Source organism: Typopeltis vanoorti, chromosome 14 (assembly GCF_054136105.1).
Source record: "Typopeltis vanoorti isolate ZY-2024b chromosome 14, IOZ_Tvanoo_1.0, whole genome shotgun sequence".
NCBI classification, from domain to species: Eukaryota; Metazoa; Arthropoda; class Arachnida; order Uropygi; family Thelyphonidae; genus Typopeltis; species Typopeltis vanoorti.
In genome coordinates, this window is record NC_143562.1 from 102591879 (window position 1) to 102609424 (window position 17546).

The window sequence follows — 17546 nt, forward strand, 5'->3', positions numbered from 1 at the left end:
AAACAGCCAGAACGCACGATATTTACAGTGACAGCGGACAACGCAGAAGATATTATTAACTATAGGTTTCTAAGAAGCGAAGTAGAATGTATGAAATAAGGCATTTATGGAATAGGAGAAAAAATGGCAATTTGACTTTCGTGTAATATGTATAAAAGCTTTCTTTACGGGTCCATACAAATAATTATATTAGTGGTTTGATCTTTGAGTATTCCGTGTGATAGCGGAGGAAAAATATTTACATATCTTGCCAGTGACAAAACTGCCGAATAAAAAGAAGGTATTTGACTTTAAGAAATCCACATGTAATATCTAGAAAGTAGTGATTAAGGATGCTTATTCCATAAAGTAAAGATTTCAGGTACAAATGAAGAGAGGAAAAAAAATTAATAAGATTAATTCTTGAGGTTGAAGCTATATTAAAGAATGGTGATAAAAATTGATGGTATTATAGCTGTCTGCTAAGAGATCAGTAGGTGCAATTGCACACCAATAACTAATCAAAAACCGACTAGACTCCTTAAGAATTCAAATAACAACCTCAAGCCGTGTACAAAAGCGCCATTTTTTGCAGTGTGAGTAAGTAAAATAGAATTTAATTAAACGTATGCTAATGGAGACATATTTCTTACTAACATTTAGATTTTTATCTTGTACTTTTTTTGAAGTAAATACAGTCATCCCTTGCCTTACGTCCTTTCGAAGGATACATCCGTGATCCCATAATTATTATTATTAGACACCTCGAGGGAGTCCAAAGACTCATCGAGGGAGGACACCTGCTCTCTACAGCTCTGTCTCCACCACTAACCGCAACTACACCAACACCATCTACCGCCGACCACCACTACTATTGGTATTTCCTGAAACAATCGCAAACATCCATGCCCACGGCGGGATTCGAGCAAGCAGCCTTATGGTTGGAGAGCGGATACGCTAACCACTCGGCCAGCCAGGCTGGCTAATGGAATGAAATAATGGAATAAATAACATTTTCGAACAAGACGCAAGCGAGCGTAAAGTAAAAAGGTTTTTATTTAGCAAGAATGCATCATGCAACAATGCAGTGGCAACAGCGCATTCAGCGGCAACCTCACTCGGCAGTCGGCACTTCAACTGTTCCTCTTTTGATTTTGTGTTTGAAAAATATGTTATTTGTGCATTTATCGTTAAATATTTCGCGATATTTTGTGCAACACGGCCCCTACACGCCCAATTAAAAAACCTAGTGAAGAATCACAGAAAAAGAGGCGAGCGATTGGTCTTGAAAGAAGTTCCCATCGGTGATTGGAAAAGCTACTTCCATCATGCATAGAGAACCTGAACCAAAAGCGCATACTTCCTACCACTATGACCATAATAGCTAAGGCACTAAGTCTCTTCAACATGTTGAAGCAGAAAGCAGGGCCCGATTACGACTTCAACGCTTCTTCCGGTTGGTTCATGAGATTCAGGCAGCGTAATATATGGTGAATCTGCAAGTTCCGATGAGAAGGCCACCAAGGAGCTTTTAGAGAAATTGGATAAAATTATTCGGAGGAAAATTATTTGCCACAGCAAATATTTAATATGGATGAGACCTCCTTGTTTTGGGGAAAAATGCCCGAGCGGACAAGTCATCCACAAAAAGCTAAAATCTATCCTGGTTTCAAAGCTCTTAAAGACCGTGTTACAATTCGGTTAGGGGGTAATGCGGCTGGATATAAACTGAGACCATTTGAGATATGGCACAGTGAGAATCTACGAGCCTTCAAAAACATTAGGAAGCATACAGTTAATTAGCGGAGATTTAAGAGGTCGTGGATGACTTAAAAAGTTTTTGCGGATGCCGTAATCAACTGTTATGCGAGTGAAATGGAAAGCTATTGTGTGAAAGAAAATGTAGAATTTAAAATTTTATTTAATTCTAGATAATGCTCCAGGTCAGCCGTCGTATATCGGTGATCTTCACCAAGGTCATGTTTCTCCCTCCAAATACTAGTTCATTGATCCAACCGATGGATCGGGGAGTTCTAGAAGTGTTTAAGGTTTATTGTCTACGGAAAAGTTTTTCACAAGCCATTTCTGCTAATGAAGGAAACGACCAGACTCTCATGCAGTTCTGGAAAGCATTCAATATTTATCATGCTATTAAAAATATTGCTGTTGTTTGGGACGAAGTAATCTCTCAATATGTGAGTGACATTTGGAAAAAGACATTAAAAAGGTTTGTGCACGAAAAACCTTTGTAAATTGAGTGAAGAAATAGTGGGCCTAGAAAACAACCTGAATCTCAAAGTGAATGATGATGACGACATAGTTCAACTCATAGGAAGTGTCCCAGAAGAGTTGACCAACGAAGAATTGGTCGAACTGGAGGAACAACTGGTGAAGAAGAGGGAGAACGAGAAAAGGAAGAGGAAAAAGAGAAACAAGAAGAAGTAGTTAAACAATTCACATTGAAGGGTCTTGCAGAAATGTTCTCTGCAGTTAGCGATGTTCTCAAAATGGTTGAAGACATGGACCCCAATGTTGAACGCTACTTATTATACTTATTAGTAGAAAGGAAAGTACACGATGCGTTTGCTTGCTATAAACAAATTTATGATGAAAAGAAGAAGAGGAATAAGCAAAGCACATCGGACATTTTCATTAAAAAAAAACAAAGGTTCCACCAGAAGAGCCGCAGCCTGGTCCTTCACATCGGGAAGGTAATGAAGATGTGATTGCGGAGAAATATATGAGCAATTATTCTCTTGTTTTATAGTGGCAGTGATGCACAGTACAGTTTTATAATAAGGTTTAAAAATTAAAATGACAGTATACTTATTACTGTTAAGTCCCTAATCCCTATTACTCTGTTGATTTAATGTATCGACTTACGTCGATACATTAAATCAACAGAGTTATAGGACGTCGACTATAACTTTATCATGCTATTAAAATATCATGGTAAGTCGAGGGATGACTGTATATTCGTTTCCTAAGTTTTTCTTGGCAATTTTGTTTTAATCTTTAACGCAAAATAATATCTTTATTTACAGTGTAACTATTTTATCCTTTCGAATAAAATCGTTACTGCATTTTATTTGTGTAAGCCATAAGCTACGTAAAAAATCACAAGTAATTTTTATATAAATGATTATAAAACAAATTTCATTCATTCTTTTGTTATTTTTCCGTATAGTACACTTTTCACAGATTTATTCAGAATCTTGTATAAAGAATAACAAGAGATTGTCAAAGGGTATTCGCTATTCGTTGTACTCTCAGCATGATGTATAGAGTTTCCACAAGCATGACCATTGATGGAAAATTCAAAACCTTTGTTTTTATATGTAATAAATGTAATACGACAAACATTTGCTCTGGAGGTGCAATGTTTGCGATATTCTCACGCTATCTTCCCACTCGTCCGGCTGTGATGTGCTGCTCAATACCAAACTAACGATATCGTCAGAAAGCAGAAGCTCATCAATAAAAGTGGCACGTGACACATTACATTTTTTTTCTGACTCAGTGATGTGCTTAACGGAATATTTTTTTCGTTTTCTGTTTTCTTTTTCCATCACTCTCTGGACATTCAGTGTTCTTTCTTCACCTCGACTTAATACCTCAGCAACAGAAAATCTAATACATCAAAGCGAAGCGAAATCCCTGAGGGATTTGGTACTCCGTAGGACACGTCGTTTTTGTCCAGACTTAGTGTTTGGTTTTCCAATTCACCGAAATAAAATAATAGAAATAATACTTTAATACTTTTTAGGACACTTTGGTGCCAATGAGACTTGTTACTTTCGAAGATCATGAGATAAAAAAATACAGCTGTTATTATTACAAATTTTGCTTTTTAACATAAATATGCAATAAATGATAGGCTAAGAGGATAATCAGTTTAAAGTTATTTTTCTTTCAAATCGCACGATATCATTCAACCGATGTCATATGTGTAAAAACTTTAAAAAAAGAACGAAAAACAAAGTGTTTTTTGCGAAAAATTAACAATCCTGCTATATTCAGTACGACAGCTAAATTCTTTTAATTTAATTAGATAATAATTAGGAGGTACATGCTAGAAAATTTCAACAATCTTTCAGTTAATCTTACCTAAAAGAGGGATAGACTCCGATGTCTCTGGCATTTTCTCCGCTATTGCCAGCATGAACACAGAGAAAGCTAAGAGTACTGTAACCCCGAGAGCAATTTTCTCTCCAGAATCAGGAGGAAGGCAAAACACCAGAAGAGTTAACACAGACATCATCATGCAAGGCATTACGACATTGTACATGTAGTAAAGGGTCTTGCGTCGTATGACCAACGTAACAGTGACATCGGGAAAAGGTTCCTTGCAGCAAGAGTAAAAGACTACGTTGCGCACAATACGAGCCTCTAGCAGCTCCCATTCGCCGTTCGGCACGTAATTGGACAGGTCAACTTCTGAGGTGCGATTCATTACGTCTACCTGCAGGCCATCATAGATCCAAGAGCCCATCTTCATGATACATGTCTGATCATCAAATGGGAAGTACGTCACATCCACAGGACAAGTGCTGCGAAATTTAGTAGGAGGAGGCCAAAACACATTGCCGTTAGGCTCCAACATGGCTCGGCTATTCATGTACCCTCGAGTGTAGTCATCCGCACTGAAAAACAAAACATTAGAACATAACTGACGATATCATGTAGTCATGTCTCTCTCTTTCTCCCTGTGTGTGTGTTCGTGTAGGGGACAAGAGAGCACTCCCAATGTCACAATATATTGTAGAAACGTATCAAATGGCATCTCGCGTGCAATTATCAATCTAGGTGTTGAGAAGTTCATTAATTTAACATTATTTACCAGAATAAGATGATCAGCAGTGTACGTACAGTCCATTGGTTGTAAAATGCATATATCCACAAACTAAATTGCTTGGAAGATTTGCCTAAAAATTCTTCATTTAAGACCGGTTGACTTAACAAAGCCTGGAAAGGATGGTGTCATTTTAATACATGTTGCCACTCTCGCAGTGCCTACACTCGACTTAGTGTGTCGTGTATCACAGTAAATGACTACAAAATGGCGTGACTTTTCTTATCAGTGTAGTCAGAGGACAGCGTTTTAAAGACTTACCCTTTGTTAAGAAAAATATCAATAAATAGGAAACTCAAGTTTGTCTTTGATATACCAGATTTGGTATATACGAGCAATGCAAACATATGCTCGTATATACCAATCGCTGGATTCGAGAACACAGTGTGAAAGGATCATTTACATTATTTGCTTCAGCCGCGAGGTGAATGCAGCATTCCAATTGCTCGAAACATCAGTCTCGACTAAGAGATCGACAAATTATGACATGTCGCAATAAGCCAATCCACAAAATGATTAATAGTACAGTACTGTGGTGGGAAAAGATATTATTTATTTATTTTTTATCACATAAAAATATTCTATTTTGTTCATTCTGCAGCTGCTCACCAGCTAACAAAATGTACTCGCCACAGGCGACTTGGGAAGCGTGTTTGTTTAGCTCTATTAATATATGTGTGTGTGTGTGTGTGTGTGTGTGTGTGTGTGTGTGTGTGTACGCACATGCAAAAGTATATATATATATATATATATATATATATATATATATATATATATATATATATATATATATATATATATGAAAACTCCACACATGAAACGTTGATGCAAGAGAGATGAATCAAACAGGTACCCTGTTATGCATTTTTATTTACATTATAAATCTGTAATGAACTCTCGTCATCCAAAAGTTGTGTGGTGAATCTAAAACTGCTCCTCAGAGGAATAAAAAAAAAGTTGCACAAAGATGGACGCTTGTTCCATCGAGTTGGTTAAATTAAAAAATTAAAATAACTTGTTTACAGTATTCGTTATTCGAATTCTACTTAAAAGGTATTATAAATTTCATTTCTAGATAAGTTTGAATAGATTATTAAGTTAATGTCTTTAAACTGTCTTTGAGAGAGAGAGAGAGAGAGAGCTAGTTATCCTTTTAATACAGCTCATGCATTTATTCTAAGTAATTTCAATTCTGGACATGATGATAAAAACGTATCTTTTGTTTGGAATTAGAGCCTGAGCAACTACTAAGGCTATTTGGCATTTGTTCATCACCTCTGCACAACGGACGGAGGTGACAGATGAGGTATGTTTTTAGAGGTATGGAATAAATCGAACAGTTAGTATCGGATGAGCGGAATTTGAAGTAAAGGATAAGGATGCAGAAAATATTCCCTGAAAACTTAGTCGCAGGAAAAAGAAAGCGAAAATAAATCAACGAATTCCAATGGATGTTGAAAGGAATAGATGTCTTAGGCAACACATCTTGCATAAACTTTAATACCACGTATGCGTGTAATAATGCCTCCTGTAGGAGCCAATTTGTCTTCCGACTTTTCACTATATGGACGGAATTATTAACTGCTTGTTGACAGTCAAAATGATACTGTGTGTGTGTGTGGAGACGCCTCTTTCATGCTTCCGATTGCTACACGACAGCTAAGTAATAAAGATAGGCCGCCAGTCACGTGTAAGGTCTAATGTCACGTGACAACGTTACTTCCCAAGAGCGTTAACGACTAAAGTAGCATCTGGCAGAGATTGCATTGCAAGTTTGAGCAGCTTTCTTAACTACAAACAAATGGGTGTGTAGGAAACGTAAGAAGATTATTAAATGCAACCAGCCATTACGCAAAGAGAATTTGTGTAATCCATCACAAACACTGTATTTAATCATAAACAACTATTGACGGCAAATGTTTGATCATATCCAATGATAGTCCAACAGTGGATTATTTACATAACTTATCAGAAATAAATGATCCCCGGAAGTGAAACAGAATGCATAAAATGTTGCTGCAGTTCTAAATTTCTTTTTACAGCCTAATGGGAGAAAGAGAGTACACAACAGGAAAAACGCTAACAGTGGAAATCCAAAAACAGTTCTCAAGAGAAGTTCCAGATTATCATAAATAAAACATAACTTTCAGACTGCTGTTTCAACAGCAAATTTCTCACAAAACAGTTCGATACTTTAGTGTGTTCTTTGGTAAACAGCCAAGGGTTCACTTTCTTTGAGTAAATGTTTCGTTGGTATATTCCTTCCTGAAAGGAGAAAAGTGAACGATAAATTAGAGGAAAATAAAAATCGGCTCTTGATTTCTTTTTCTTCGAAGAACAAGAGAATTCTGGGTCATTAAACATTAACGACGTGGCAGCAAGAGCAACGATGCAAATATATTATGTCAGGCAGATGCATGTGTTCTGTAGCTGGTTTGCCCTACTTAGTTGGGGGGGGGGGAAACTAGACTTGCCACTTTTATATTTCACTCGACCAGCATATATTGGAGTTAAGAGGGATACATAATTGTATTTTTAAAAGATGTTTTGCAAAACAATTATATATTAAAAGTATATTTTAAGTAAAAAATAAAATGCAATACAAACATGTTATATACAGTCATGATTTTATATTTTCCAAGCATATCTTTGACTACTTACTACTTCATAGGCCTCAATAATTCCACTTTGCTCAGGTTTCAAGAAATTCAACACGTCATATAAAAATTAAACTTAGTTCGCGTTTTGAGAAGTTCTTCCTTCGTGTGGTTTTGGCGGTTCGGTCCGATATTACCAAAGTTTAAAAAAAAATTATTGCGGATAGCGATAATCCTCCTATTTACTTTTAATCAATAGACAGAGCAGACGTCAGAACTGTATTTAATGTCAAGTGTGCAACGTAGTTATATCATAGAACAAAACTTAGTAGATCGAGAAAACGACCACCAGATCTCTTTCATTTCAAAAATTCTTAAAATAGAAAAAGAAATGAAACAAACGAAAATTGAACTGGCGCTTTACCAGAAGAAATAATGATTAAACTCATGGCGAACATGAGCGACCTGAAACTGGAGGGGGGGGGAGGCAATTCTAGAAGTAACGCGTTTCAAGAAATGTTTTTATTTTTTTTTTAAGTGAGGTTCTCTGATCTAAAGAAAAGAAAATATATTATCTTTAACAAACCTGATTGCATAGTTTCAGTTGTGAGATCCTAGGAAAATTTCCTCGCTACTTAGTTGGAATTTAGACGAAAATGAATCAGTGGATAAGCAACAAATATGACTCTCATTGACACTTTCCAGGGTGCTCATCTAATACACTGTGTATATATATATACAGGGTGTTCGGGATAAATTTGACAGTTTCGTAAGGAAAAAGAAAATCTTCTTTGTATCTATTAAATTTAATGAATTGACAAAAAAACATTACAGGCAGAGTTAATTACAATACTATCAACAAGATTTACTCAAAATAACCACCATTAGCATCGATCACAGCTTCAATTCTGCTTCGGAACCTCGAACAAGCTGATGCTACAGTCTCCCTGGGAAGGGCCGCAAAAACTGTTTTAATTTTATCCATTAACTGGGCTTTTGTATTACTGGAAGTGCGATTGGTGTCTTTTTCAACTGCGCCCCATACAAAATAATCCATGGGGTTAAGGTCTGGGGAGTTTGGAGGCCAAACATTTGGACTGGTGAAGTCGTAGAAATTTTCAGACAACCATTTTTGACTTTTCCCAGAGGTGTGGCAAGGGGCCGAATCCTGCTGCCATACATACGGCCTACCATTGGCTACCCTTGTTATCCAGGGCTTGACTACAGTTAGCAACTCCACGAACAAAGCCCGAATTCCAATGCCAGGGTTCTTCAACACCTGTTCCTGCAGATTTGCGAGGAATTCTGCTGTACGAACGCAATCAGATCGTCTGCTAGGGATCTTTCTTCTTGCTACATCCTCGTAGTCACCATTGCAAGTCTCTAGTTCATGCCTGATTGTTTTTACTGTATTCAGGGAGCATTGGGCAGCAGTCGTAATATCCTTATTTTGATGGCGGGCACGAATCATCATGATACAAGTTATTCTCTTCCATGATTCAGGTGGGTTCCAGCTATCCATCCTTTCTGACATCTTGTATATGAATGAAGAAGGGTCCAAACTTTTAAATGAAGAGAAGTGTGTGTTAATACATGTAACTTACGGAAAAATATAATTAATTATAAATATGTCAAATTTATCCCGAACACCCTGTATATATATATATATATATATATATATATATATATATATATATTATTCCAGTATTTACCTATGGAAGTGAGACATGGGCAACGACTAAAAAACTGAAAGAAAGGTTACGTATGTCCCAGAGAGCTTTGGAGAGAAGAATGCTTCACATAACAAAAAAAAAAAAAAAAAAGAATAAGAAATACTACAATCAGAGAGATGACTGGAGTAGAAGATATGATAAAGTACTGTAAAGTATGCCAATGGAGACGGACTGGCGATAACAGTAGATTTTCATACGAAAGGTAGACAAAATTAATAATCTCTGTCATGAGAATGAAAAAGAAGGAAAGGTCGCCAAAGAACAAGATGGAGAGATGATCTACAAAGGTTTGACATGAGATGGTGGATCCAGGCTAAAGAGAGAACTGGAAAGTCAAGGGGGGGGGGCTATATCCAGCAGTGGATGGAAAGAGGCTGTTTAACAAGAAGATATGCTGTACATAGTGGGTCCTCGATTACGACGAACATCCCATTAACACGTTCACCGAATAACATTTGTCCTCTGACCTACGGACAAGGATGCTATTACTGCCTGCAAGAAGTATTATCATTATTATTATTAAGGAATCAACTAATCCTCATTATCCAATCACTACAATTAACTTCCAGGTCACAATATCTTAACCGATTGTGTATTCCTACGTCAATCTCTTTCATTCCTTGTTACATATACTTCACTCTCTTTGGGCATAACAAAATATCTGACTTAGTCTACATCTACCAGTATTCTTCAAAACTATTTTTCTAAAAATGAATTTTGCATTGTATCATATAATTTATTCTGTAACATCCTGTACTAAACCGAAAATATAATATATGAATAGTATTAAAAAAAGTTGTGTGTCATCCAGTCGTATTCGAATCTCTTGGTGATCCTATGAACAAAGGCTCTCCATCCCATTCGGCCTCTTGTCCTTTCTTTCAGTAATTGAAAGTTCAAGTTGGTAAGTTCTTTTATGTTGTCCATCCCACTCTTTTGTGGTCATCCTCTTATTCTCATTCCCTCAATCTTCCCCATCATGACTGCCTTTTCCAATGATTCATCAGCTCGCATAATATGACCAAAAAAACATCAATTCTGTTTAGTGATCATCGCCAAGAAACGGCATTCTTTCTTTATATTCTCTAAAACCTTCTTATTGGTCATTCTTGCAGTCCATGGGATTCTTAACAGTCTCCTCCACACCCATAATTCAAATGAATCAATTCGCTTTCTGTCTTTCTTCTTAATAATCTAGCTTTCGTATCCATACATCACAACTTGAAATACCATTGCTTTGACAATTCTAACTTTCGTGGCCTTACTCGCACTTATATCTTTCATAATTTTAGTCAGGTTTAACATCCCTGTTTTCCCCCATGACTTTACTTTTCATTTCATCTTCATATTACCAGCATTTCTGATTCTGGACCCAAGTAAATCATAACTTTCAACGAGAACAAGATGGTTCTCCCTCTATTATAAATTCCTTTAAATTCTCAGAAGCCATCACTTTTGTTTTGCTGATGTTTAAATTAAGCCCAGCTTTGTTACTTTCCGTCTTAACCAATAGAATCAACCACTCCAGATCTTCCTTAGTTTCTGCTATGAGAGTTGTGTCATCTGCATATCTTAAATTATTTTTCTGCCAGAATTTTAATTCCAGCTGGATCTTTGTCTAAATCAGCTATTCTCATAATATATTCACTATAAATATTAAAAAGGTAGGGCGACAGCATACGACTCTGCCACACCCCTTTTTCCATTCAAACACTGTCTGTTTCTCCAAAGACTGTTTTTAATGAAGCTTCTTGGTTGTCATACAGCTTTCTTATCAAGAGAATTAGATGTTCCCATTGATTTCATTACAATCCATAGTCTGTTGTGATCCACACAATCAAAAGCTTTCTTATAATCAATAAAACAGATGAATACTTCCTTCTGAAATTCTCTTGTTCTTTCCATAATCCATCTCATGTTTGCCATTTGGTCTCTAGTTCCTCCACCTCTCCTAAAGCCTGCCTGTTCTTGTGACATTTCTCTATTCACATATGACCCAACCCTTTATTGGATCACTTTCAGTATAACTTTACTTGCATGTGAAATTAAAGCGATGGTTCCATAATTTTTGCAATCTCTAGCATTTGATTTTTTTTGGAATTGGGATGAATACTGATGTTCTCCAATCTCTAGGCCAGTATATTTTCTTCCAAACCTGTTGACAAATTTCAGTCAATATATTCATTACTTCACCCACAGCTGCTCTCGATAATTTCACTAACACTCCATCAGCTCCAGGAGCTTTTCCTTTTGGCCACTGTTCCATTGCTGATATCCCTTCACTTTTCATTATCATGGGTTTCTCAACAAATTCTCTCCTTTCAAATTCTTCTTCAATATTATTATTTTTCTTGTACAAATCCTCTACATACTCTTTCCATCCTTTTTTCACTGCTTCTTCTTCCATCATACGTTTACTCGAATTACTTTTTAAACTTCTAATCTAGGTATAAATTTTCCTGTAGCATCATTTATTTTTCTAAACAGATCTGATCTTTTGTTCTACTCATAATATTGCTTTCTTCAATTTCCTTTCAACTTTTGTTTAGATGTTTTTCTTTAACTTTCCTAGCCTGTCTTTGAAAATCTGCACTCAGTTATTTAACCTTTTCTTTGTTTCTCTGAAGTTTCATTTTTCTTCTTTCCTCAATAGCTTCTTCTGACAGCAATTTACAATCTTTCTTTCTTGTTGCTTTATTTAGTCTTCTTTTGCTGCTTCTATGACTGTATATTTTGTTTTTTCACATAGTTCTTCTAATTCTCTTCCTGTCTTCTCCAAACTTTTTAACTTCTTTCCGACTTCTACTTTAAATGCTTCATTTACAGGATTTAAATAAAATTTGATACTGTCCTTTTGTTTCTTCTTAGCCCTTAATTTCAATTTAACTTCAGCTATCAATAATTCATGATCTGTCCCAAAGTCTGCACTAGGTAGTGTTTTTGCTGCTTGAATAGCACGTTCTTCTTCTGGCAACAATATAATCTATCTGATTTCTGTATTCTCATTGTTTAGATTATGTTTGGTCATTCAAATATATAATTAAAATGAAATATATATTGGTCTTTAATTGACCATGATTTATAAACATTTAACTTGTTGGTATTAGATGTTTATAAATCATGGTCAATTAAAGATCACTATATATTTCATTTTAATTATTCTGTATTCTCCATTAGGTGAAATGCATGTGTACGATCTTCTTTTATGTTGTTGGAAGCAAGTGTTTGCAATAAAACAACGGTTCTCAACACAAAACTCCAACTTTCTCCTGCTTCATTCCTCAGTCTTAATCTAAATTTCCAGTGATGCCTCATTCTTCTTTTTCACCCACTTTTGCATTTCAATCGCCTGGTATTAAAAGAAAATCTCTTTTATCAGTAACGTATATTCCTTGTTGCAATCTGCTGTAAAATTCTTCTACCTCATCTTCACTTGAATCTGTAGTGGGGACATACACCTGTACGAGTGTAACATTCACTGAGTATGCCTTTATTCTGATTAGAATTATTCTATCGGACATTGGGTTGTAACCCAAAATATATTTTCTATATTCTCTTCTAACTATGAATGCTACTCCATTTCTTCGAAGGTTTTCGTGTTCAGAGTATTACATCATGAAATCATCGATATCAAAGTGACCCATTCCTGTCCATCTCAGTTCACTGATTCCTACTCGAGTTCTCCTTTCTTTCTTCACCAGTTCCAGTTTTTCTTGATACACATGTTTCTTACATTCCATGTTCCTATTTTATGTAAATCAATAAAGCGGAGGCGTCTTCGTCTGAGATCAACTCTATCAGAAATTGAACTTCCAGAAGGCTTTGATCCGGCTTCATCAGAAGTTCCTCTCTGCTCTTCCCCAGTAGCCATTTCAATGCCTTCCGACCTGGGTGTCCCATCTTCAGCACTATATCACAATGACTTAAGCCTTTGTTCATATATATATATATATATATATATACCCCCAGAGACTTTTGGAAAAAATATAATATCTTGAATTGTTCAAAGAATATAGTACAACATAAAGTGAGGTGACAACAGAGTGTATGAGTAAGGTTTGAAAAGAGCTGCTGAAAAAATGTGTTCACAAATTCGCAGGGTTTCCCAAAGATATTGCCTTACAAGCAATTGTTAATAATAATAATAATAATAATAATAATAATAATAATAATAATAATAATAATAATAATAATAATACTGCTAACGAAACAACTGAAACTAGTTGTTGACGATGAAAATGTACAGTAGTTTGTGGAAACTATGGAAGAGGAAGTAGAAACACAGAAAGTTGCAGAAGAAGGGAGAAAAACAGCATAAGAATAATAGTAAGAAACCAAGTCTCTTAAAACGTTTAGTGAAATTATTGTCAGAAGCATTTGCATCTATTAATAAGACAATACGTGTTTATTTCCCTAAAAACAAAGAGTAAAATTAGTTTAAAATAAAACAAAAGAGATCCGCACTATTTCAGGCATGTTAGCTGTTTTCATATCCTTATAGTTCATATAGTGATTTCCGACTTACAACAGCTTGAGAAAACGTACTTCTTAAAGCATATTCTGAAGAAGCGCGCGCGCGTGTTGTGTGTGTGTGTGTGTGTGTGTGTGTGTGTGTGTGTGTGTGTGTGTGTGTGTGTGTGTGTGTGTGTGTGTGTGTGTGTGTGTGTGCGTGCGTGCGTGCGTGTGTGTGTGTGTGTGTGTGTGTGTGCGTGCGTGCGTGCGTGCGTGCGTGCGTGCGTGTGTGTGTGTGTGTGTGTGCGTGCGTGCGTGCGTGCGTGCGCGCGCGCACATGCAATGGCATGAGCTGACTATATGAAAGCTTGTCATGATGTTTTATTCTCCGATCTATTTTTCCAGCTTGAAGAACAACTTTTGCATATATCAAATAATAAAGTCATGTTTTATATGTTAAACGTGCATGGTAATGGCAAGCAAAGTTTCGTTTTTTCTCTAAACACTACCCGCTGATAGTACATTTACAAAAATATATAAAATATACAATCATATTCACATTCTTCTATAATAATGTTACCATTGAGCTAGACAAGGCGAATGGGTACACCATGATAATTTTGGATTTTGCTAAGGCTTTTGACAGAATACAGCATGGCAGACTGCTGCATAAATTGGAGAATATGGGTTTGGGTTATACAATATTAGCATGGATAAGAGATGGCTGACTGACTGACAGATATCAAAAAGTGGTATATGGCGGATGTGAGTCTGCAAAGTTCTCTTCCTAGCCATATAGACTACTCTCTAGGCGCTTCTTCCTTTAATGCTATGGCCTTTGCGGACGATCTTATTCTCGTAGCCTCTACTAAGATAGGCTTGCAGGAATTCCTTGACCGGGCAGTTGACTTCTTCTCTATTCGAGGCCTTTCTATTAATGTAGAGAAGTCCTTCTCTTTAGCTCTTGTCCCCTCTGGTCGTGACAAGAAGCTTAAGGTCGAGGCTATAGTTTTCCCTGCACGGGAGGCCGTTGCATGCTTTGACCATCCTAGAGGAGTGGAGATACCTCGGTATCATGTTCACCCCAAAGGGAAGATCTTCTGTCCCTTCTATCCTAGAAGCTAGAATCGCTTCTTTGAGGAAAGCTCCTCTCAAGCCTCAGCAAAGACTCCTTTCCCACTATCTCCTATCTCGCTTTTACGACAAGTTGGTGCTTGGTAGGACATATATCTCGGTATTGTTCCGAATGGACAGGGCTATTCGTTCAGCCTTGAGATCATGGTTTCGACTGCCGCCTGACACTCCTACTGCATATTTCCATGCGTGGGTGAAGGATGGTGGGCTTGGGGTTCCATCACTTAGATGGCTGATCCCACGCCTGCGGCTGTCAAGAATCGAGCAGTTAGAACTATCTTCTTCTTCCCCCATCTGCAGAGAGGCTTTCTATATCCCTTATATATTCTTCATTAATACAAGAAGACTTTAGGCGGACTAAAGGCTGGTCCCATTATCAAGGTACTTTAATCGAGTTAGCACCCGCAGAACACAAGAGATGGGCATCTCTGTTGCACTGTTCTGTAGATGGCGCTCCTTTAAAAGAGTCATATCTGTGCCTCCCCAACATGATTGGGTAAGGGATGCTCATATAGCCCAGTGTTGCTTCCGCACCCATGGGGTCCGCGTGAGGAGGCATGATGCTGTGGTCTACATTCTGAACAACCTTTAAGAACGAAGGTTGGGAGACTGCGGTGGAACCACATTATAGGACCACCGCGCGGGTTTGAGTAAGCCAGACTTAGTGATTAAAAGAGATGGTGACGTTTGGGTAGTTGATGCCCAGGTGGTGGGAACAGGGCGCCCACTAGCCTATAGCCATAATAATAAAGTAAATTGTTAATAATTAAGGGGATACAAATCCCTTGTTGTTCAACTGCCAGTAAGCAAAACTCTAAGATCGAGAACTACGAATCTATGAGTTTCATATATACCGAAAAACTATCGGCGAATCCAAGTATAAATGACCACTTGGTAGTACAACACCAAGGCAACTCGAAGCAAAGGTGGAGAAAGCTCCCTCACTATCCTTGATATTTTCTCATAATGTAAAAACACAGCCCCTAGGGGATGTAATACTGTAATTACATTATGAGGAGAGGTCACTGCCCAGACCGTTTTCAACCTTTTTTGAGGTCTCATCAGTGAGTAGGTAGACCTGGAAGATAACAAGGTTTAAGTGAAAAGAACTTACATACCTTTACTATACGAATGCCATAAAGGTGTGTTTGTATATTATACATAAATTGAAAGCCAAACGGCTATTTTTCTGGCATCCTTAATAATGATTAAGGGGATACAAATCCCTTGTTGTTCAACTGCCAGTAAGCAAAACTCTAAGATCGAGAACTACGAATCTATGAGTTTCATATATACCGAATATTAAAGTAAATTATTTTTAAAATAACCAAGATCTGTTAGTAAGATACGGGAGGAGCATGGGGCAACTCCGAGGTTTACCTGCGCCACCATCTCTTTACATGGCGTATAGAGTGTAGATAGTTAAAAGGACTTAAAACAATTTGGGCTTACACAGAAGGATATAAAAGTTCTCTCCTTGAGGGCCCTACAGGGCACACTGGTGGCATGGCGTTGCCATCAGAGAATGATTACAATGATAACTAGAACAGGCATAGGGTAAAACACTTGTAAAGGCTTAGGCCTATATCAAGTCTGGACGAGATGTCTGGACGTGATGCAAGGGTAGTACTGCCCATAACCAGTACAAAGATTAATAATAAAAAATAAAATAAATAAACTAAATAACCAGTGTTGTACTACAAGGATCCGTCCCTAGTCCGCTGTTATTCAGTCTGTACATTAATGACATTGGGAAGGATTTGACAGGCAATTACAGCTATTTTGCTGATGATGCAAAAATAGGTATGGTAATCAGTAATGCTGCTGATATGCAGTCTTTGCAGAATGATTTGAATAGGCTGGAACTGTGGGCATGGGAAAATGGGTGTCACTTGAATGTCAGTAAATGTAAAGTCATTCACTTCGGCGTGATTAGATATCCAATATCGTATTATATTGGTGGGATTAGGCTACAAGAAACTGATCAGGCTAGGGATCTTGGAGGGTTAGTAGATAGCAAGTTGAAGTTCAGGGGCCATATAGCAAAGTTTACAAATACAACACAAAAGATAATTGCAATACTGAAATGAATTTTCACATGTACAGATAAGGATGTCATTTTGCCTCTTTACAAAGCCTTGATAAGACCTCAATTGGATTAGTGTGTCAGCTCTAGTTTCTTGATTTCCATTGTAATTCTGATACACTGACGAGAGTGCAAAGGACTGTGTTAAAAATGGTATCAGGATTGTGGAATAATCTGATGAAAGCAGATTGAAAATTTGTGGACTGTAGACATTAGCAAACAGGAGAAAGGGGGGGGGGGATATGATTGCAACTTACAAACTTCTGAAAAGGTCATACAATATTTCAGTTGATGGAATTTTTCATTTTGTGGAAGGTGGGAAAAGGAAAAAAGGGCATCCTTAGAAGCTGAGAATGAATACCGCTTAGAAGGGGGAGGGGGAATGAGATCTAGATTTTTTCTTTCGCAGAATGGTGCGCGACTGGAATGGATTGCCATTGGATATTGTGTGTGCAAACAGTGTGAATGAATTCAAGAACAGGTATGATAGCTGGTGGGTGTAGCATGTACCTCCTTCGATGAGTCCCTGACTTCCTGGAGGTCTTTCTTAATAATAATAAATAAAAATAAAAGTGAGGAATCCGAAATCGGCTTACCTGTTATATAAAACTATATCTGGAAGCCAGATCTTTTCGCACGGTATGCGGATTTTCGTGAGGTTGCCAAATTCATCAGGATTCCAGACGAGATATTCATCAAACCATTCCTGAAAA

General features: G+C 37.2%; 1 protein-coding gene across 5 annotated transcripts in view; it reads right to left on the minus strand.

Annotated features, from left to right (window-relative positions):
* Positions 1-17546, minus strand: part of LOC150099809 (neuronal acetylcholine receptor subunit alpha-2-like) — a 285794-nt gene that overhangs the window by 13602 nt on the left and 254646 nt on the right. For all 5 annotated transcript variants that reach the window (XM_090404521.1, XM_090404519.1, XM_090404518.1 and 2 more), the window contains 2 exons: positions 17430-17539; positions 4087-4622 (listed from right to left, as the gene is read on the minus strand). In XM_090404521.1, the coding sequence (XP_090260647.1) occupies positions 4087-4622; positions 17430-17539 (646 nt within the window). The remainder of the gene's footprint in view (positions 1-4086; positions 4623-17429; positions 17540-17546) is intronic.